Source organism: Vidua macroura, chromosome 24, assembly GCF_024509145.1.
Source record: "Vidua macroura isolate BioBank_ID:100142 chromosome 24, ASM2450914v1, whole genome shotgun sequence".
NCBI classification, from domain to species: domain Eukaryota; kingdom Metazoa; phylum Chordata; class Aves; order Passeriformes; family Viduidae; genus Vidua; species Vidua macroura.
This window is the reverse complement of record NC_071594.1, coordinates 3,244,887-3,267,811: the sequence shown is the minus strand read 5'-3', so window position 1 is coordinate 3,267,811 and position 22,925 is coordinate 3,244,887. Positions and strand designations below refer to the sequence as shown.

The 22,925-nt window shown below is 49.8% G+C and overlaps 1 protein-coding gene across 1 annotated transcript; it reads right to left on the bottom strand.

Moving 5' to 3' along the window:
- Positions 1-11,063: 11,063 nt before the first annotated feature.
- Positions 11,064-17,118, bottom strand: SRSF3 (serine and arginine rich splicing factor 3). Its single transcript, XM_053998330.1, has 6 exons — positions 17,003-17,118; positions 16,069-16,276; positions 15,059-15,193; positions 12,825-12,863; positions 12,107-12,193; positions 11,064-11,870 (listed from the first exon to the last, which is right to left on the bottom strand). Exons 2-6 carry the CDS (start codon positions 16,272-16,274, stop codon positions 11,843-11,845), a joined length of 495 nt encoding a protein of 164 aa, XP_053854305.1. The 5' UTR covers positions 16,275-16,276; positions 17,003-17,118; the 3' UTR covers positions 11,064-11,842.
- Between the last annotated feature and the right edge of the window lie 5,807 nt (positions 17,119-22,925).

The window sequence follows — 22,925 nt, the reverse complement described above, 5'->3', positions numbered from 1 at the left end:
AGAGTGCCACATTCCAGCCGGGAGATGCAGGAGTTCAGCCGGCTCGAAGGGGGTCCCGTCCTACCCAGGCTGTCCCACCCACCGGACCACTGTAGGAAGGAGATTAATGGATCAAGGAAGGGGTGGCTCAGCCCCTCGGGGGTGCCAACCTGAGAACCACACGGTGATGATTCTCCCCTGGCCCCCAGGCACTGCGCAACCCATCCCGGGCCGCCCCCGGTCTCTCCAACTGGATTGTCTCCCCCAGGCCTGGCTCTGCTCCACCAGCTGAACCCCAGCACCCGCTGTGGGTGGAAAAAAGTGTTTGGAGTAGGATCTGCTGCTCTGAGTCCTGCAGATGTCCAGGCAGGGATGAGGAGGAGGAACAAGTCTGTGCATGTCCTGCAGGAACCTGTGGCAAGGATTTGAGGGGATCTGTGGCTTAGCTGGAAAATGCATCCAAGGAAAGGTGTGAAGACAGGTCAGCTTCTGCTGGGGTTACTCTGCGGGCCTGGAGGGAGCTGCCCTGAGCGTGGCCGGTGGCTCCATCCCTGCCTGGCAGCCCCAGAAGGGAAGGGATGTCCTCAGAGCCAGCCCAGCGGGGCACAGGGGCCGTGTCCTGCCAGCCCAGACCTCACAGCTCGGGCACACGGAGACAAACACAACCTGCTCCCGTGGGCACAAGGAGGTGACAGCACAGTTCCAAGTGACAAAGACTATGTTAAAGTGATCCCTTGGGAATGCCAGGTCTCCTCGAAATCCCCTGGAGGCAGCAGGTACCGGGGCGCTGAGGAGGACCCTTGGTGTGCAGACCACTCCTGCTTTTTCCAGCTGGACTAGCAGATTCCCACTGGCCAGGGCAGCTGGAAAATATGTTTGGGCATGTTTGACTGGAGGCTGCCACAAGCTGCAGGAGGATTTCACAATTACTCGTCCCCACTCTGTGGAGCTGTGCCAAGGTGCTGGAATTTGGTTCAGTGGTGGCTGTCCAATCCCCCAGAGAGGCACAGTTGGATGGACAGGAAAGGTGAAAGGAGGATGGGGAATGGGAAATCATCTTAAATTCATGCTACACTGCTGAAAACCCATCCTGTAAAGATGCAGTCTGGACTTAAAGGCTCCAAAATTCATCCTTTCTGTTTGCAATAGGCAGGGAGAGGAGGGGGCAAGTTGGGACAGGGAACTTGTCACTAGTTTTTCCACCTAGGAATGATTTCTGCTCCTGGGTGCAAGGAACAGCCTTCAGAGCCTCATGCAGAGGCAGCTGCGGCACTGGGTGCTTGCGGATCATTTCCTCGTCAAGCTCCAGCTCTGCTCCAGCTGCAGGTGTGGGTTTGCTCCCTCTGGATGTGAGGGATGCAATCGGCACCGCCCCAGCCCAGGCATCCCCCGGGTCAGTGCAGCTCCAGTGCCACCTGGGACTCTGGGGTGAAGCAGCATTTACCAGAGGATGCTCTCTGCTTAAAACACATCCTTTTTTTCCCCTCCCTCCTACCCCCCCGTGCACAAAAGGAAATGGGAACATCAAACCAGCAGCTTTTTGAAGTGGCAGAGGAAGGAGCTTGTGCAACCCAGAGTGGCCCCAGAACCACTGGTGCAAGACTGAGGGATTCAAAAAGTGAGATAAGCCGACCAGCCTGGCTGCTGGGAACATCCCAATTACGCCAGGGGTTCATCCCAGGACTAAACCAGCGAGAAAATCAAGCAGATACAGATGTTCCCTTATATAGATATATAAGTAACTCTCAGTGATTTTTTGGTGGGGTGAGGGTTCACTCCCCACACCCTGGGATGGGAGGGTATGGGGAGGTTTCTGGCTCTTGCAAACTCCACTCTCGCTTCCCTTCCTCCGGGAGAGGGGAGCTCCAGCCACGCCAGCTCCCGAGGAGACCTCAGCCAAGTGGGTTATTGGAAATGGGAAGTGGGGAGAGGGATGGCGTCAGGGTCTGGGTCAGGAAGTCCATGGGCACGTCTGCAGTGGCATTACCAGAGGAAAGAAAAGGGGAGGTGGGGCGGGGGAAGAGTGATTAAGAAGGCAATACAGGAACTTAAAAAAAAGTAGAAAATCCTACAGGTGATTCATTGTGTGTGATCCCACAACAAGGAGGAGGAGGAAGAGAAGGAGGAGGAGGGCAGACACGGAATTGGGGACCAGGATCAGCGCCGAGGGCTGATGGGCTATTTCCTTCTCACCATTTATATCCACAGTGTGGGATCTGTCACCTCCCCTGTCCTGGGCTCACTCCCCAGGGCTCCCAAACCCCCACCGGGGAGGAGTGTGGTCGTGGGAGAATCCATGTTTATCATTTCCTTGAATAACCCGTCCCAATGCCTGGAAGCAAAAGGAATATATTAAACGACTGCATATTTCACAGCCTTCAAAGGGACCTCCTTCCCAGCACCGGGGGCACCCAAATACTGAGCAGCAGCTGCTACATCAGCCAGCGAGCCCTCGGGAGCATTTAATTCCCAGGGAATCTCCCCAGGTGGGTCCCGCAGAAGCCGAAGGGAGTGGAAGCCTCAAAAAGACACGGAAGCAAACGCAGCACTCACGGCAGGCAGAGCCGGAGTGTGACTCAGCCCATCCGCACACAGCCAGGGATCCGACAGGGAACGTGCCCGGGCACATCGCTTCTGACTGAGGCTCGTCCCTGTCCCGTGTCCTCCTCTGACTCGGGAAGCAGCACCCCCAAACGCCACGGGGACATGGGGGGCAGTTCCAGCGTGGAGCAGGGAATGTCTTGGGTCTGATGGAGGAATCAGGGTTGGAATGCTCCAGCCTTGGATAGGATGGAGAACAGGGAAATGTGGAACTGTGTTTACAGGAATAACACTCTGAGGTCCACCCCGTGCTCATCAGGACTGTTTTAAATGCACACAGATTCCCACGTGTAGGGATTTTACACGGTTTTGAGATTTAGTGGTCAAAGGTCTATGTGAAGAGGGTTTTTTGGGGCAGGGAAGTAATATTCCTGTTAGATCAACCAGCATAGAGGGGAAACAGCAAAGATTTGAGCAATTGAGCATCCCTCAGGTCTTTTGGAATGGAGATGGCAGAGATCAGGGCACACATTTCTCAAGGTGAGATAAACATAAACTCTGCAAAAAGGTGAATTTCTACCCAGGGAAACACCCTGAAAATGGGGGGAACTAACCCAGGACCTCTGCCCCAGCACAGAGAGTGGGGAGGTAAGCACATAGGGTTGGGGTTCAGTCCTGCAGAACACACCATCCTACACCCCAAATGTCCAGCCAGGGCTGTGTCCCACTCCATGGAGCACAGGGGTGATTTTTTTTCCCTCCTCAAGCAGCTTTTATTTGCCAGAACATCTCAGGCAGGTGGAAATTACTCAACTCAGGACAGCAGATTGCCAGTGACAACGTCCTGAGTATTCCAGCACTAAAAAGCCTCTTCAGCAAGATTCAAATCACCAAGAGTTTTTTCTCTGTGGGGTTTTTTTTTTTTTTTTATTATCTCTGCTAACAAGCTTTTTTCTTTTAAGTGGGGAAAGTGAAGGCTCTTAATGAAACCCTCACGCTCCAGCAGAAGTCTAAATGAAGCCAGTGTTCGGCTGGAGGGCGTTTATATCCCAGCAAAGCCTGTTTTCCCATCAGCTCTTTGAAGTGCCCTATTAAGTGATTTTATACTAATAGGATTTTCCCAGGAAAGAAAGACAAGAATGACAAAACGCTGAATGCTTGATTAACTCTGCCCCTAAAAGAACTCGGATCGTGTTAATTGACTGTTCCCCTGCCATATCCAGCCCTTGTTTGCCCCATTTATGAAGGCATTTTGATGAGACACCAGACCCAGCAGAGTGGAAATAGAGTCCCACCAAGCACAAATAGGGGATGAGACAGTCCTAAAACAAGGCCTTTGCTTACTGGAAATATTCCTGGATGCGGGAGCCAGCCTATGAATCGGTCGCTTCATTCGGCCCCTCACTCATTTTCATCCAAGATTGTTTTTAGCCCCATTCATAGTCATTAACGTAATTGCTTCACTGACTTTCCATGAGCAGCTTGGAAGCTTTGTGGGGTTTTTTTGCTGGCAGCAAAGGCCTCATTGTTCAGAGTACGGCCGGGCGGCCGCAGTACCTGGCTCCAAACCCTGCACCCGGCTGCCCCTTTATTCCCTTGCTGCTCCACCTCATTGCCCACAGCCCCGGAGCACGGCAGGACGGGGCAGACACCGGAGGGGACACAGACACCCACTGGGAACCAGGGCGAGTGGCTCCAGCCTCTTGCAGTGCTTCCTGCAGGGAATAAGGTCCATCCAAAATGCTCACTGGGGGTTATTCCCCAGGGGCATCTCAGTGAGGGCAGGGGGAGGAACAGCAGGACCTTACCCAGCAGGATAAGCAAGTGGAGGGAGTGTGGGGCAGGATTGCTCCTGTCCATGCAGCTCATGGGTGCCCAGCCCTCGGTGCAGCCCAGCCCCTGGAAGCTGCCAATGGGTGTAACTTCTTCCCAACGCACAGCACGTGTGGCACGGTGCTGCTGCTGAGGGGTTTGCTGCTCTCCAAGCCATGGATGGCTTGAAATCCATTGGGAGCTCAATCTGGCCCTTTATAGCCACGAGAAGGAGGTGAGGATGGGGAGCTCTGACTAAGCACTTGCTCACGATGTCACCTCTGAAACAACCCCGATTCCATGGGGCACCCTCTGCCTGGAGCACCCAGACACCAGGATGGGGCGTCTCCGCTCTCAAATGCTGGGAGTTTGGGTTGTCCCACACAACCCTGGGCTCTGGGACACGCACGCTGGCCCATCTGCACATCCCAACACGCGCTGGCTCAGCGTGTGTCACCATCTCCTGGGATCTCCAGTCACACCTTTCGGGAATGCCCCAGTCCAGCACAGCCTCGTGATTCACTTTGTGCTGTGGGGCGAGGAGTGAGGCTGGGCGTGGGCAGAGGGAGGGAAGGGGCACAGCCAGGGGCAGGCAGACCCTGAACATGTCATGAAATGGGATCTGGAGGAGGGCAGGACCAGGACCCAGACCTCAGACAGACAGACAGACAGACAGACAGACAGACAGAGCTCTGCCTTGCACGGTGACTCGTGCACAGCCCAGAGCAGAGCAGAGGTCATGGGAGGGGACAGCTGAGATGGCAATAAAGGCAGGGGTGATGATATGGCAGCCACCACCTTGACACGGGGTAAGGGTCAATTGCACTTTTCCTCCTACATGTCAGTCAGGCAGAGCAGGATTTCTGGGAATGGGGATGGAGGAGCAGCTTTCACTCCACTGGCCCCTCGAGCTGGGCCATGGGGGTGGAAATGCTCCACACACTAGAGGGGCTCTGCCCAGTTCCACAGAGATTAAAGTGGGGGAGTTCCAAGTGCCCAACTAAAACTTTCTCTTTCAGTTTCAGGAAAAGAAAGAAGATTTGCTGGAACTTGGAGCTGTGGTCAGCAGTGCCACAGAGGATGGAAACAGGGTTTAAAGTGTTCTGTACTTCACCCACCAGTAGCGATGCTGCACCAGAGCCCTTCCCACCTCTGCACAAACCTTGGCTTTGCAGAACACTGAGAGATTTATAGATTATCAATTGTAAATCCACAATGGGAACAGGAGGGAGACAAAGGGAGAGGGATGTTGTAAAGCTGGGAAGTGCCCCTGCCCCTGTGCTGAGCACTGCTAAGGCCACACCTTGAGTCCTGGGGTCAGTTTTGGGCCCCTCACAGCAAGAAAGACATTGAGAGGCTGGAGTGTGTCCAGAGAATGTAACAGGGCTGGGGAAGGGTCTGGAGCACCAGGAGTGGCTGAGGGAGCTGTAGGGGCTCAGCCTGGATCAAAGGAGGCTCAGGGGGGACCTTCTGGCTCTGCACAATTCCCAGACAGGAGGGGACAGCTGGAGGGGTCGGGCTCTGTTGCCAGGGAACAGGGACAGAATGAGAGGAAACAGCCTCAAGCTGCACCAGAAGTTTAGGTTGGATATTAGCAAAAATTCCTTCACCAGAAGGGTTGTCAAGCACTTGTCAAGGCTGTCCAGAGCAGTGGCAGAGTCACCATCCCTGGACATATTTCAAAAAAAGCGTGGATGGGTTAGTGCTGGACCTGGCAATGCTTGGGGGAACAGTTAGACTTGATGATCTTAGAGGGCTTTTCCAACCTAAATGATTTCATGATTCTATGAAACAGGAAACACTGAAAATATCTGTAGATTAAAAAATACCCCATGGGTCCCTGTCAAACATTCCCTGCACAGGGGAACTCCTGACTCCAAATCTGGTGGAGTTTCATCCACGAGTTTCTGAGCGGCACGTGTCAGCCAGGCAGCTGCAAGGACAACTTGGCAGGAGTGGCAGCAAACCACACCTGGAGCTTATCTCCCCAGCTGGGGCAACCTCCTCCCACAAAGTTTATAGTACAAGAGCATGAAAAGCTGATCAATCCAGCACCAGGAAGAGCAGCACCCAGTGCACGAGGTGTAATAACACTGGTGTTGGGCAGAAATCCTTCCCTGAAATGAAGCTGAGGCCCTGGCACAGGTTGCTCAGAGAAGCTGAGGCTGCCCCAGCCTTGGAAGTATCCAAAACGAGGTTGGATGGGGTTTGGACTAGTGGAATATGTTCCTGCCCATGACAGGGGGTGGATCAAAATGAATTTTAAGGACCCTCCCAACCCAAACCATTCTGGGATTCTGTGAAACACCGACTGCAAACACTTTGTATCAAACACTGACAGCAAACCCTCCATCAGCAGGGAGGGCTGGGAAAGCGCCGGGACTTCCTGCTGAATATTTTTGAATATTCATGTTCTAAGCAGCCTCTGCCCACGAGGAGATAACGCCTCTCTCACAGCTGGCAGGGGTGATCTTCCCAAGTGACAGCCCAAATGACACAGTGCCCCACCCTGACACCACTGCTGCACCCCGATAGCGCGGTCCTGGCGGAGCGCTGGAGCTGCCCAGGGCCTGTCACACACCCCGGACTGTTTTGGGGGTGGCATCAGGCAGTGGCACATGACAACTTCTGTGTTACCCACCAAAATGCCCAAGAACAACAATGTGACTGTAGCAGGAGGAATCTCCTCATTCAGGGAGGTTGTGGAGTGACACTGCTGGACATGGTGACAGGATCCAGATGGGAAGGACATGTGCTTCCCTTTTCCGACTGGGATCACTCCCACAGAAAATCTGACGGCTAAAATGACTTAGAGGAGCAAGCAGAAACACCACCCAAATCAATGTGAAGATTTGTTCGACTCCAAATTATGTCAGCCACTAAATTATTAAATAATAGCCACATGAATCACTTGGGAACGAACATAGCGTTCCTCTTGCATGTCTATTTTATATTTGTCTGGATCCCGTGTTTATTTTAGTCCCCAGCTGTGTTTGTTTGAAAGGCATGAACAGAGGAACTTATGGCCATGCCCCAGTGAAACTGCAGAAACGAAAGAGCAACCCCAGACAGCGATGGTGTTTGGAGGAAGCCAGAACACTTCTCACGTGAGAGCCTGGGATAAGGCTTCAGCTCTGGCAAGCCCCTGACTGACCGACTGCAAAGCACGGCCAAGCAAAAATTGGCTTTATTCTGCCTCTTTCTGGCAGGTTGAGGTTGTGCTGCATTCCAGCAGCAGGGCAGTGGGGAGCTGCCTCTTTATGGCAGGTACGGCACGGTGCCATTGCCCCATGCAGGAGCTAAGGTCCAACCGGAGCAACTGGAATTGCACTCCTGCCCTTCAGCCTTTTGTTTGCAAAAGGCGCTGATGCTCCAGTTTTTTCACTTGTTTTTTTTCTTTTTCAGCCAAGAGATTCTGCACTACGACAGCACCAGAGCAGGTGGACCTGTGGGGGGACTACAGCTCAGGTTTTGGGACAGTATTTGTGGGGCAGGACTTGAACAGGGGTACAGGGACAGGGATTAAATCCAGCAGAAATACGTTTGTCCAACATTCAGCCACTTTGAGGACCTGTGTATCAGGAGACATTGAGGCAGCTCAAGGTGATGAGGTCATGGCAAATTAAAGTAAAACTGGAAACTGAAAAGAGTTGATAACAGCAGTAAAAAGCTGCAGAAGTGCCCAGGCACTGCTGGGGGAATAGTTGGACTCAGTATTAGTTAGAGGGCTTTTCCAACCTTAGTGATTTCATGATTAATAAACACAAAACCCTGAAAACATCTATAGGGCAAAAAATCCTTCCAGCAGTGGATTCTGCTGACAGAGCCCCACCAAAGCAGGAGAGGTTCAGAGCTACAAGGTATAACCTGCCCAAGGCTGCTGCAGAAGATCCACGGGCACTGTGTGGTGTCTCTCTGGTTTCAAAAAGAAGGAAATGCAAAGGCAGAGGATGAAATGCAAGGCCCTTCCATCAGTAACACGTTGCAGTTCCAGCTGTGGATGGAGGACAGAAGAGCAAAGCTCCAGAACCAGGCTGGGTTTGGATGATGGGGGTTAACACAGCACACCTGTTTGTCCAAGAGTAAAATAGCTCTTCCTTCACAGAGCAATGTTTGGCTCTGGACTTTTGCAGCTCTTTTCTGCTCTCAGAGGGGGAGCAAATTAATAGAGGAGAAACCAGAAACTGCCAGGCTGCACCTCTGGACAAGGATTTGGCATAGGGAAGCAGCAATCCTTCCCAAGGCTCAGCTGTGAAATCCACACACGGTATGATCCATACTGGCTCCCTTCAGCTTTCTCAACAGGGTCAGCTCTGACAGGATAAGGTACCCTAAAACCTGGTGAATTTGAGTGGAACAGACAAAAACTATTTTTCAAGGGATTTTTTCCTTGTTTTTCTAACATTATCTGTCAACCTTCCTTTTCTCTATTTTTTGTCCTAACTAGCATTATGCATATGGACATGTCATCCTGCACATGGAGCAGCCTAACCAGAAGCACTGTCAGTGCTTGGGATGATCACAACTCCTCACCCAAGCACGACCCTGTCTGAAGGCCAGTGAAACAAATCCCAACAAAAGCAAGGACATCCTTAACCTCTCCACATTCTAAGTGCAAGGCACATTCTTAACACAATCTTTGGTCATAAACAAAGATCAGCATGTACGTAAAAAGAAAAAAACAAGATCCTCTTCTTTGCAAACCCATTTGCACACAATGCTCTCCCCAGGGAGAGTGTATAAAATAACTGGGATTGTGCCCAGGCACTGCTGAGGACCTCTGAGGATTAACCCAAGGATGCTTCTGCCTGAAGCAGGGGCAGTTAAACCCTTCCCCAGATTAGAAACACTGTGTAAATCATTACTGTCAGCACCATGAAACCAGGCCCTGAAACAATTTGGAAGGTGTCAGGCAGCAGCAATTGCTCCATCACTCCAGGGGTCTCCAAAGCAGGGCTGTGGCTGAGGTTTTGCCAAGGAGCCTTGGATAGTGTCTCTCTGTCCTACCCTGACAGGGACAAACTGCTTGGTGACTCTTCCTGCTGTCTTGGGGGAGAGGAGAATCTTGGGGAGAGGCAAGGGATGTCCCTGGCCTTAGAAAACCAACACTTCCTTGTACATTTAATTTGAGAGCAAACTTTGTAAACACAATACTCCCAGGCTGGTCACTCCCTCAGACAGGAAGGAGATGCCTGAAATCCACAAATGTGCTGGTACATCAAAAATAGCTCATTACCTATACCCTGTGGGAAGGGCTGTCCAGTCAGTGTTTATACATATTTGTACATTTCCTATCTTTCTCTAGAAGCTGCTCATTGTGTTCCCCTTCAAACCTCAACCTGATTAAATAAAACCAGATCACTTCTGATCTGAGGGGCAACTTCTTCATTCAGCTGTGGAGTAAAATAGTCAGAAACCTGAAACAGAAATGCTTCCAGTTCCGCAAGACTGTTGCGTATGAAAACCACAACCAGTTTCCCACTGTCTCTGGCACTTCAGATTTCTCTCCCTGCAGTAGCTGAACTACTGAAGGCTCCTTGTTCCCCCAGGTAACCACAGGAAGAATGTCTGTGCCGGCAGAGGCACCACGAGCTGCGACCCTTCCGCACATCTGACACTGCCAGAGGCACGTAGGGAAAGGGAACGGAACCAAGCAGGGCTCCGGGCAGCCCCTGGGCCCCGCCGCCCGGCCCGGAGCTGGGCTGGGGCTCCGGGCAGCCCCTGGGCCCCGCCGCCCGGCCCGGAGCTGGGCTGGGGCTCCGGGCAGCCCCTGGGCCCCGCCCGGAGGTTTGGAGAGCGAACAGGCCGCGGCCCGGAGGAGCCGCGCTGACCTCTGCCGGGTACCGGCAGCACTGCACGGCCCGAGCCGGCTCCACCCGCTGCTCCCTCACGCTCCGCAGGTGAAACGGGGCCCTGCGAAAACCGGGAACGGGCCTGGGCATTCCCAGCTCACCGCTGAATCCCGCTCCAGGGGCAGTTCAGGCTGTGAGTGCCTCTCGCAGCACCTGCGGCCACCCTGCGTTTCTGTGGCGCGAGATGGGACACAGCAACACGCAGTCTTTAACTCATCAACAGAACCTCAGAGGGGTTGGAAGAGGCCTTCAAGACCCAGCCCAACCAACACCAAGTCATTAAAAAAATTATCCAGACACTGAGCTCAGCAGCACCAGCACATCCTCCTTCCCACAGTCCTTACAGCTTCACCATCTCCTTGTCCCTGCCTGGAAACCATCAAGCAAAGGAAACTCCACCACCAGTGTTTATCATGAGGGATTTAATCTAAACCACACAACTGAACCAATGCAGCAATCTGGGATTCAGGTGCAAGGGAGCCCTTGGGCAGCTCCACCTGCTCTCCAGCCATGCTGCATTTCTACAGGAAGTGAATCTTCAGGGTAAGTTGTGGATTCCAGACTGAGATGGGATGAATACCTTAATGTTGCTCCCAACCCACAGCTGGCATACAAATCCCATGGGGAACCTTTGCATCTCCAGCAGGTTTTCCAAGGAATCACTGCAGGGCTCACTGTCAGGCAAGCAGGTGGCATTAGCTACTGAGCACCCCAGCTGAAGCTGTAGAACAGGGATTAGGCTGCCATGGTGGAGTGACACCCTGCACCTCACCACAGACAGGGGAGCAGGTACAGCTGCGTTGGGACACTTCACAGCTGTGTTACAGCCAGATGGGGTGACTGTCACAGTCAGGGACGAGTTAAATACTGAACAACGAGTTGTAACCAAAACTTTAATCCCAAGGATCTCACAAAAGACATTTTACAAGTGACATGAAAATTCTTGTACAGTAAAGAAATGTTTAATAACTAATGTTTACAATGTACCATTAGACACAACACATCCACTCCAGGTGTCAGTTCTGCTGTGGATTTGGTCTATTCAGAGCTTCTGGAATACATGGTCAATCAACAATCATCTAATGAAGGACTCTACTCATACCAAGTACAAAATTAACTGACCCTATAGCTAAAAAGTTTCATTTCATGGAATATAAAGCAGCTCAGTCAGAACTGGAGCTGGATGAAGCTGCAGCCCCCAACCCTTTCCCTCCCCATACCACTGGCTCACTACTCTCTTTCCCAGACCTGGGCTATGGAGCACCTGTGTCCTGCTCTGCTCCCGGCCTGACCTCACAAGGAACACACCATCCCTGCACACTTCCTCGAGCTGAACCCCAGAAACCCCCAGCCCAGCCCTGCTGTCCCAGCTACACAACACAGATCTTTTTGCCATTCCACACACACACCCCTCATGTCTAATGGTACATTGGAAAACCATTAATATTACAAATCATAGGATCTGCTCAGAACCATATACAGATTCACATCTTTACATTTGCCACCTGTTACAAGATACAAGGAACAAAGCAAGTTCAACAGCTAAAACATTTTAAAAATGCACCAAGCTTTATGAAGTCTCAAAACAAAACAATGTTCTGTACATACTCCTGGCCTCGGATCTCATGACTTCCTGTACACAGCTCCTTCCCACAGTCCTATTTCCTCTCATTTGACCTGGAGCGACTGAAGAACAACAGACAGGTATGGTTAGGATCAGGCATCAGGAACAGCAGATTTTCCTTTAAGCCCCCCAGCAGGTGATATTTAACCATTTAAAAAATACTGTTCATTTAATAAAATTAAGTATTTTGCTGTTTAAGGTGAAGAATCTCCTATGACATTACAGGTGGTTCTCCAACAAGGCACAAAGTTATTTTCAGATTTACTCAGAACACACAAACACTGAAGGCTCTTCTTACCTGCGAGACCTGGAAAAGGAGCGAGAAGGCTTGTGGTTCCTCTCCCGTGAGAGTGATCTCTCTCTTCTTCTGTCTCTGGAGAGGGACCTGGTACAGAACACAACACCACATCATCAGAGCAAAGCTTAATCAGGCCAAGGAGGTTCCCTGAGGAGCTTCCCTTCAGGAGTGAAGGCCTCAAACTATTCAACCTGGGAAAACCTGTTACCCATGCTGCTATTAACCCTTTCTTGAGGGAAGAATAATCAGCCTGAGCCAACAGCTTATAATGTGCTGTAAACAGGCATGTAGTACTTTGCAGAAGTTTGTGATTTTTGTTTGGTGTGGGTTTTGTTTGTTTGTTTTTTGCAGAATCCCACTAAATCACATTCAGATTTATGGCTGGACTCAATTGTCTTTTCCCACCTCAGGGCTCAAGGTTCCTATGCTCACAGTATCTGTGAGAGTAGCACATTAACACTTAAACTTTGGGGAAAACTGACAGAAGACGCCAGGCAGCTGCAGAAAGGAAATTACTTTTGTTCTCAGTATCCTTCCACTGCTATCCCTGGAATCTCAAACAGCTCAGTAATTCCAGGCAAACAATATGACAGAAGCAAATCTGTTTCTCTTTTACCAAACTACTGATTGTGCACAGCCCACACGTGGAGCTGTTTTGGGCTGTTCTTTTCAACCCCCTAGGCTGGAGCAGTCCATGGGGTAGGGAAGGGGTTCGTACCTGCTGCGGCTCCGGGAAAAGCTTCTCCTTCGCGGTGATCTAGAACCAGAAAACCAAATGTGAGGCACTTTATCCATTCTTTGAGCTTTAATGGGGTGAGGCATTTCCCAACTTGTCAAACTCACTGTTGGGCCCAGGGAATGTGCCAAGAATAACTGGCATCCATCATCCAGTAAAAGGCATGGAAAGATTAGGCAGTAAAACCAAGCTCAGTGTGAACAGCACGTTTCCAACCACGAATTCACTTAACTAAGAACACGTCAGAGCAGAGTTGTCCAATGCAACACTTTCCATTTCAACTAAATACACTGCCCAGAACACCACACCAAAGTCCCACAGGTGGTTCCAAAAAAAAAAAAAAAAATAGCACAGAGCAAATGTTTTGGAACCCATGCAAGCCAAAAAGGTCCATAACAAGACATAAGAGATATCAAGTGGAAAAAAAAAAGTGAAAATGCGCTCAGTGTCAATATTGATAATGCCATTAAGTGCTACATTAGAACTGCATATTTGTGATTGTCATTTTTAATGCCATAGAGTGTGTTTAGACTATTTTCTTATAAAAAAAAAATTAAAAAATATAACCTTAGCTCGGCCCAGTTCATCCCAAAAAGTAATTGTTTTAAGTTTTGAAAACTGTTAGTAAAACCATTTAAAGGTGATAGGATTTTTCTGGTAAGGAAAAGCTACATTTGTTAGAGCTTTATTAAAAATTTAGTTTGGCATCTCACATGCAAATATCCTGGTTTTTACATTATTCACAGTGTAAGAGCTTCCATATCACCCTTAAAAGTTTTCTCAAGCAACATATGTACGTTACCACTCAATTATGCACAGCCAGCCTTTGATTGAGAAAAGTAATTACTTATAAGCCGCTTACTCCTTATTTTAACCAGCAGTAAACTGTATAAGCAGGAAAAACTTACAAGTCTTTGGTTTCAACAAGCTAGAAATGGTGAGGTGAGGCTGCCGGACTGACTGCCAAGAAGAATTTGCTGAAAAGGTTTTGCCAGATGTTGCGTTGTATTTAGTTGGTTGGCGAAGGGGGTGTTGTGGATTTTTCCTGCTTTTTTGTTAGCCGAAGGCTGCTGCTGTAGTTGTTGTGAAGACATTTGGTAAATAAACAGCTGAGCTGATTGGCCGGGAATGTGTGGGCGGTCGAGGTGGCTGCTGCCGATTTGGTTAAGGTTGGAGAGAAGGCTGAGAGAAAACAGCATGCTCGGGAACCAAAGGGCGGTGCAACCTGACGACTGGCCATGCCTGGGTCATGTGAAACGACACCAGCCAAGCTGCATGGGGCGCGCTGGTCACATGACGCTGAAAGGGCTAGTTGGCTGGCTAATGCAGACTCAGAGGGTGGTGAGAAGAGACATGATGGTGACTCTGTAACGGGTTCATTTTTATTAATAGATGGACCAAAAAGCATAAAAAAAATGAAAAACAAGCCATCAGTACAACCATCTATTAGCTAACAAATACTCCTAATGTGTTATTTTTTTTTTTCAACAGCAAAAGGGTAAGCTTGAAACCCTGGCTTGGGAGGACTTCACTCACCTGCCACAGGTAAATTCAGTCCTGTAAAAACCACGGTGCACACTTAAACTGCCAGACAAACTAGTCTGGGTCCAAGAACGTGCCAGTTCCCAAAAATCCTGCTATAAGCTAGAGCTGGGTTTGCAAACCTCAAGTGACAGGATCGTCACACGATGCTTTATTTCCACGCTAACACTAAAGTGTCAAGATTCCAGATGTTTAGAGCAACTGTTACTCAATTATTAAACAGCTGCCTGCTTGGGAAGCATTTAAGTTCTGAAAACAAAGTGGAAAAACCCATTGGTATGGAAATGCTATACTGCTGTATGTCATGTTTTGCCATTATGGAGTAAAGGAAAGGAACAGCCTAAGTTGAAGTATGGGGAAGAAAGGGAAAGTGTGACTAGAAGATGAGCAGGTTTTAAGAGGAAGGAGGATAAGCCCAGGACAGTGGGCACTGACTACCAACTGCACAGTCACCTAAGGACAAACGCCAACAACATTCAGCACAATTGAAGTTCACCTCGATTTTGTGGGGGGGTTGATTTTGGGTTTGGTTTTTTTTTTTTTAGCATCTGTCATTTCCGAATCACGATCAGATAGATGAATGCCATCCATCAACATGCCTTTAACAAGCCTGCTTCTAGGATGCTACGTGGTAACTGTGCCAAGAGCTCTAGGATTGTGCTGTGCCCAGGTACCTGCGCCGAGGAGGGGGACTCCTCCTGCGATAGTCATCCCGAGGGCGCCGGCCCCACGACGGAGGGGGGCCACGGTTCCGACTCCGCTTCTCCCCGTTGGAGAGCTCCACTCGGACGCGACACCCACACAGCGTTCTGGAAGAGAGGGGGACTCTGGTTAGCACTGCCAGGGAAAGGCAGCGTGGATAAAGCATACACGATCCACAAGATGGAAAACAATGCATAATGGCAAAAATGTTCTGTCATCAAAGCACAGTGCCCAGAGCCAGCTCCAGCATGACTGGAGCAGGGACCCTTCCCTGCAAGTGTCCAAGGCCAGGCTGGACAGGCTTGGAGCAACCTGATCCATCTAGTGGAAGATGTCCCTGCCCACGGCAGAGGGTGGAACCGGATGGGCTTCCAGCCCAAACCATTCTGACGTTCTTTGGCAGACAAAAGGTTTGGCTGCTTCTCAAAACTGCTGTGCCAGTAAAGCAGGCAAGGAAAGAGCAAAGGAGTCTCCGTGATCAGCTTTACCTCTTTATAGTAACACCATCTGCAATTTAATTAACACACACAGAGATCCAAATAATTTCTAACTTGGGAGTTCAACTGAGAAGTGCAAAATTAACCATTACAATGCTGTTCACAAAGGAGGGCAGGGATAGATGGGATATTGGGAAGGGGTTCTTCCCTGTGAGGGTGGGCAGGCCCTGGCACAGGGTGCCCAGAGCAGCTGTGGCTGCCCCTGGATCCCTGGCAGTGTCCAAGGCCAGGCTGGATGGGGCTGGTGGAAGGTGTCCCTACCCATGGGAAGTGTGGGACTGGATGAGCTTTGAGGTTCCTTCCAGCCCAAATCATTCTGGGATTCTACTGCTGCACTATAAGAACACCCTTATAGTAGCACAGAAATAAACAGTGCATAAGAAATGTGTCAAGACCTTAGTCCTGCAGTTTAAGCTTTACAATTTAAAACTGTATCACTCCTATAATATCTCATATTTTGACCAGCCAAGCCAAGCACACATTACCTTCCATCTAGCTCTCTTACTGCATCAGCTGCATCTCGGGGATCTTCAAATTCCACAAAGGCAAACCCAGGAGGATTTCTCGCCACCCATACACTGCGCAGTGGTCCATAGTAGCCAAAAGCTCGCTCTAATTCTGTTTTGTTGCCATTGTTTCCAAGGTTACCCACATAGACCTTGCAGTCCAGCGGACAAGAGTCACGATGCATTGCTAGACAAGAAAAAAGAAGTTCACATATATTTAACACAGCGCACGTGCTTGTTCACTTCCAAGGGAAGTCACGCTTGGCTGCTTTCCCCTGAAACTTCAGCAGTGATGCGTCGGGATGGAGACACTGTTTGGAAAGGGCCAGCGGGGTGGGAGAAAACTTAAAACACAACAAGAGAACTGCTATGCTGCAGTGTTTTCGTTTACTTTTACTGTTTAGATTTGTGGAGGGAGGTCGCTGCGCCCCTTTTCCTGCTCAGCGCGGGGGGGTCTGCAGAGGGCGCTGCGCGGGGGAGGCTCCATTGTTCCCGGATCGGGATTAGGATCAGGGCGATCCGCGCACGAACCGGGGCGGAGGGGTGCAGGGCCATCTCCCGCCGAGCCCCGCGGGCAATGCCCGGGGTCTCGCTCCGGAGCTGCTCCTCGGCGCGGCGTGAGGCACCAGCGCTGCCACTGGCGGACGGGACGCCTCCACGCCGCCCCCGCGGCACTTCCCACCCTGCCCGGCCTCACAACCCGCGGGGAACAGGCCGAGAACGGGCTCCTCCCGGCAACCCGCCGCCTCCCCGCCCGGTTCCGCTCAGGGCCGCGGCAGCCGCCGCCCCAGGCCCGGCGATACAAAATGGCGGCTGCTCTTTGTTTGCCGCCGCCGCCACTTCCATCCGCCCTGTCGGGCACCGAGACCGCGGCTGCCGCCTCCCCCCCGCCCTCCGGGATGAAGATCCTCACCGGTGCTTAAAGGGAGGGCGCGCGAAGGGAGCCCGCGCTAAACTCAGCCGACTCGACCCTCAGCGAGACCCCAGCTCCGCTTTTCCTCACTGGACAAAATGGCGGCTAGCACCGACCCCGCCCGCCGTTATATAGGGCCAGTACTCTCCCACGTGATGCCAGGCGACAGCGAATCAGAGGGCGCCGTTGCGCTGATTGACGGGTGGCGTCACGGCGCGCGCGCGCGGGTGGGCCTGTGGCGATAATGGCGGGAGCGCTGAGGGGGCCCCGCCCGGGCCCTGAAATCAGAACTGCTGTTTTTTCCGGCTAACATGAAAAACAAAGTTTTATTTCCTTTTGTCTCTGGCCCGATGAGGTCCGTCCAGGTAGGGTTTACACCTCTGAGCGCTTCAATTCTCTCAGACCTATTTCTCCCCCTGAGCTTTAAATAAGTGTGTTGAGCAAACTGCTCTAAGCCAGAGTTTTTGGTAAATTTTATGTCCGCGCTTGGCTTACTGAAGCACAAAGGACGGAGCTGGTTTGGTTTGGTTTGGTTTGGTTTTTTTGCGCTTGAGAAAACGAGAGGATTTGAACTTGAACAGAGGAATTTCAGTTACAGATATGCAGTGCTGGTGATGTGCTTTGCCAAACTCTCATTCATACATAACATTGGGTTTTAACCTCTAATTAAAGTATGAACTTGCTCCAAAGGGGTTGCCTTAGATACCAAACCTCCTGATTTCAGTTACCAGGTAATATAAGGAACTCACCCAGGGTTGTTGCTGCAATAACCTCCCAAAAACCTCCCCTCGCAGCCAGGCTGGGTTTAACCCAGACTTCAACTCTGCCATGGGCCAGAGAAGACAAATTTATCTGGTACAGGTATCATTAATAATATTTTAATCATGTAATACACAGAAAGGCATTTTGAGTACAAATTAAGGCTCATTGACTGTTTTCCAAGCAGGAACTGTGCAGAGGATGGGATGTCCTTGTGTACCAGAATTCCAGAAACCCAACTGGAATTAAAGTTAATAATTAATTGGAATTTTCCAAAATCTTTTGCAGCATCCCCAATTATTTTTAAGAGCCTTTTTCTCAGTAAAATCCTCAAAGGGTCAAAACTGGCCAAGGGACAGAAACACAACAATGATTTTGAGGTAATGAATGCTCCAAAGTCTCTTTATTGTGTATAGTTATCTGAGAGTTACCTGCCTTTAATTAAGGAAATCTAATCCATTGCAATCTAAATTAGCTGATGGCTAATTTCCTGAGGCAACACAAACAAAGGAAATAATTTGAAGCTATTTTTCACTTTGTGACTTCTTTGAGACGGTGATTTCCAGCACTCACCTCCCTTCTCCAAGGGGGTTTGCAGCATTCCTAGACCCTCCTCACTTCATATAATGTGCATTTCAAACATGATTTAAGTTTTGCAATAATTGATATTAAAAAAAAAAAAAAAAGAAACAGAACAAATACTAGAGAGCAACTTGGACAACCTTGTAATCTTAACTTTTAATTTCATACTAAAGTTACACATGATGTCTGAAGATAATTCCAGGTGACAGACTTGGGAACAAAGGATTTATTCAGAAGCCAGCTCACCTGCTGCAAAGCAAACAGAGCACTCAGCACTCACCTAGGACATGTTACCTGCTCTTTTCAAGCAGTTAAGCCTGTCACCACATTTTATAAATCACAGTCCACAAAAATCACATCATACAAACATAATCCGTTTTCAGTTTGGTTTTGGTGTTATTCAGAAACTAAACATGACCCATCACCAGGACACAAGGCAGAGGTCAGAGTGCTCAGGCAAATTCCCAGAGCTGAGGTTGGGATGTGCCAGCGCAGCCACACAACTCTTGTGTCGTTCCAAAGTCAGTGCTTTGATTGTCCTCCCAAAGCTGGTCCCCAAACCAGCCCTGTGGATGTCACATATGTGGAAGCTTTTATGCTACATTACTTCTCTCCTTCTTCCAAGTTTGTGAGTGTTTGGAAAATCCTGCTGCGTTGCACTCGCTGGCTTTTACCACTTGTGTCAAATATCATTGGTTAAATGTTTTATAACACCCCCAGACCAGGATCCAAGACCACACTGATCTGGAGTAAGGTGTTCCAGTCAAACTGTTGTTGTGGTTTCTGAGATTTCAGTCTCAGAGGAAAATGAACACATTCTAGACGTTATGATTTCGAAGAAACCTCAGCTGTGTGAGCCAAATTTAAGGGATCACTGAACCATAGAATAGCCTGAGCTGGAAGGGACCCACAAGAACCATTAAAAATCTACTCCTGGCTCTTCACAGGACACCCCAAAATCCCACCATGTGACTGAGAGCAGTGTCCAAAAGCTTCTGGAGCTTTGGATACCTCAGGAGACGGATAATATTTACTGGAGAACACTTCCATCTGCAAGAGGATCTCTTAGAGCTGCTCCTCATGCAAAACTAAACACCAGCAAAACCAGTTATTTACTGGCACGGTTCTGCCCACGGAAAGGCCTCTTGTGGGAAACATCATTGCTCAAACACAACAGGAACTGGGGGGGGGATGCATCTTCAGTCAGAAACCGACTGCACACGGGCACATCTGAGCCTGCTGTCGTGAGGTTCCTGTGGATTCGCCCCATTTTCACATCCTGCCCATCCACCAACCCTGGTGAAGGCTCTTTTCTGAAGAAACAGAGACTTACACAAGCCTGATCTTTAGATATATTTCAGTGAATAGGTTTATGCCCACACACTCTTCTGTTTAAAGGGTACAAGTCCCTTCTTTCCTCACTTTTAAAACATATATTTTTACACAGTGAAAGCTTTTATCTCTACCCCAGACTTCATGTAAACAGAGAGTGAAACAACAGACTGCAATTTATATATCATAGACCTAAAGTAAGACAGAGCACCAAGCACAGGGGCACAACATGTCCCCAAGACTCAGCACCTGGGGATTAATTAGTGTGACATTTCTTTACCTGGATGACATTTAATTGCTCATCCTCCATCCTCACCTTTCCAGGTGTGAGGCTTCTGCCACTGTTGGGGTCTCATGTCTAAGCTATTGACACCACAGTGACATTCTCTTGCAGGGGCAGATCCCAGAGAGTTCCTTTTCATGGAGACAGGGCCCATGACACTGGGAGACATCCCTTCTTTTTTTTTGTTTTTACTCAGGTGAGGTCCTCAGGAGACTTCTGCAACACTGTGGAACCTGGGATAAGCTCAGAGTCCAGTGGGTGCTACAGAAGCAGCAAAAGGGATCTGAGGCTTTGTCTCAGCTTCACCTGAATTTGTTTTGCACACATAAAATATTCCATCTGGAGACTGTTTCGGGCAGAAAAGAGATCCAGCCCCAGGCTTGGCTTCAGGGTAGGTTTTGGAGGAAAAAACACTCACCCTTGCTACCATATTCAGACAGAGCTGTGAGTCCCAGGAGCTTCTGCAGATCTGGCTTGAAATCAGAAAATGGAAAATGAAAACTGAGCCTGAGTCACTGCTGTTCAACTCTAATTTTAATTCCCTGGAAGATGTGAGTTTTCTCTGGAATGACGCAGTACACAGTGCATAGGGGCCACGATTTCAAACTGCTCCTGGAACAGTTTGCCCCCCTCCCAAGTGTGATTGCTGGCACCTCCCCAGATGGCACAGGGCTGTCCCCAGTGACACGGAGGTGACAGAGAAGAGCTAAAAGCACCCAGAGGGAGGGGAAGCCTGGAACTCACTCCTGGAAGCTGAACTTCACTGCTTGAAATGGTTATGGAAGCCACAGGTCTGCTGGCTCCTTCCCCGGGGACAGAGAGCTGGTGATGCCCCTGTAGCACCTCGAGTGCAGGTGTGATGGTGCCAAAATCTTGGTGGTTTGCTGTGAGGTGTCATTTCCTCCCGTCTCTGAGTGAGGGAGGCCAGGGAGGGCAAAAAGCCCTTCGGCAGCTGCTGCTTCTCCAGCAGCTCCGGGCAGCTCTGTTTACCCTGAGTGTGGTCAGAGCGTTTCCTCTCGGCAGGGCGGTGCCCGGCTTTCCACACACGGCACAGCAGCTCACAGGATTTCGGGTCTGTTGGGCTAAGAGCAGTAAGGGGAAAAAAAAAAAAAAAACACAACCCAAAACTAATAATAATAATAATAATAATAATAATAATAATAATAATAATAATAAAAAAGTTGATGTTTTCGTCAGGGAAGCAGGAAGACTTCTGGAGCCCACACTCCTGTTACTGGTGAGTAACAGAGAACAGCACACGGAAAAAAAATTCCTCAGATCTCTCAGCCCGTCTTCCTACAGATAGAGGATCCCTTTGATGCAGCACAGTCTTTGTTTAATTAAGTTTTCAAATCCCAGGCCAGAGGATCCCCCTTACCCTAACGAGGCTATTTGCACATTTGCTTTGCTTTCTGTTCCCTCCCCCAGTTCCTTCTTCCCCCTCAACTGGGCCTCCAGGCTTTCTCTTCCCTTTTTCTTTCATGCCCTGCAGCAGGCCATATTCCTTTCCTCCCCCACCTGGCTCCCCGGGGAAAGGACTGGAAAGCAAAACAAAAGAATCACTCCCTGGGAAACTATAATTGGCACAACCCTCCTGCTCCAAAACTCCCGCTGAAGGTGAGGGAACAGCGAAAGCTCCTCCCATGCAGGGACCAGGAAAAGCCGGAGGGAGGGAGCGAAGGCTTTGAAGCCAAGGCTGAAACCTTTGATAGCTCCAAGAATGCTGCGGGGGAGGCCCCGAGGGGAGCAAGCTCTGGTCAGCTCGAATCCCTCCCTCGTTACCTCCCCTGCAGAACGAGCTCCTGCTCCACTCTGCACCTCTCAGGCCTCTCACAGTGGTTAACTTATCCCGGCTAAAAATATCACCCGGGAGTGCTGGTGGTACAATTTCCCCCTGTGACATTAGCACTGACCCCATCACAGCTGGGAACAGTTCCTCCTGGGTGTGTGCCCAGAGTGTGCAATGGACACATTTTTTGTTTTCTTTAGAAATCTTGTATCTCTCATGGATACAGGGTAACCCCAGCACAGTCTGACCTCAGGGAGATGTCACAAAGTGACGACCATGGTTATTCTGACTTCTTCAGAGTCCTTGGTGGAAGGAAATGGCCGGTGGAAGGGCAAAGCCATGGCAGTGTGGTGTGAGCACCAGAACATTCTCCAAGTGCTCCTGTCCCGATCCCACATCACCATCTCTGCTTGTGGTCACTCAATTGATGTTTTTCCGGTGGAGATGCCGATAACTGCATCCGATGAAAACCCATTGTACACTGGAGATTTGAAAAGTTCATGGATGAATTGTCCCAGATGTTTCACACAGGACTTTGGCCAACGCTTATTAATCCTTGAAGATGTATCCAAGGGATCCACGGCGGATAATTTGGTGTAACAGTGTAAGTGCTGCCCTGGAGACTCAGACGTGAAGCTGGGCCCTGATCTACCAATATTTAATGAATGTCAGCCTTAATTGGTGATGCACTCAAATGGGTGACACTCTCCTTAACAATCAGGACTCAGGTAATGAAATGGGGAATGTTTATTGGGTGTCTCAGACATAGTGTGGGGCTCAGACAAGCTGCCTTGAGGAACATAATGAAAAGCAATTTGGTGTCCATGGAAGCTGCGAGAGCAGAGGCTGTGAAGCCCTGCAAGGGGCCTGTCTGTGCAGGACGTGTCTGCATCCACCTGAGCCTGGCTTTGTCAGGAACGCAGCCCTGTGCCTATGGGAAAGGAATCCGTGGCTTTGGAAAACACTGAGCAAATGATTGTTCCAGTCTTCCCAAGGAATTGCTACTCAGGGGTGACAAATACTGTTTTTCACTTTGAGAAGCAGGAACTGGTCCTTTTAAGTAGTTCCAGCCTAATGATCCAGCCACACCCCGTATATCCAAATTCTATTGAAATGACCTGCTTAGAGATCACACAGTGAAAATAAAACCTTGTGTGGTGTCAGCTTGCAGGGTTTCA

Bases quoted from the DNA above. Each gene is read 5' to 3' on its own strand.
- SRSF3 (XM_053998330.1), bottom strand. From the start codon at position 16,274: ATGCATCGTGACTCTTGTCCGCTGGACTGCAAGGTCTATGTGGGTAAC. The intron at 15,194-16,068 runs GTAATGTGTGCT...CCTCTCTTCCAG, and splicing joins GTAAGAGAGCTAGATGGAAG to AACGCTGTGTGGGTGTCGCG. The intron at 12,864-15,058 runs GTACCTGGGCAC...TTCTGGTTCTAG, and splicing joins AGTCCCCCTCCTCGGCGCAG to ATCACCGCGAAGGAGAAGCT.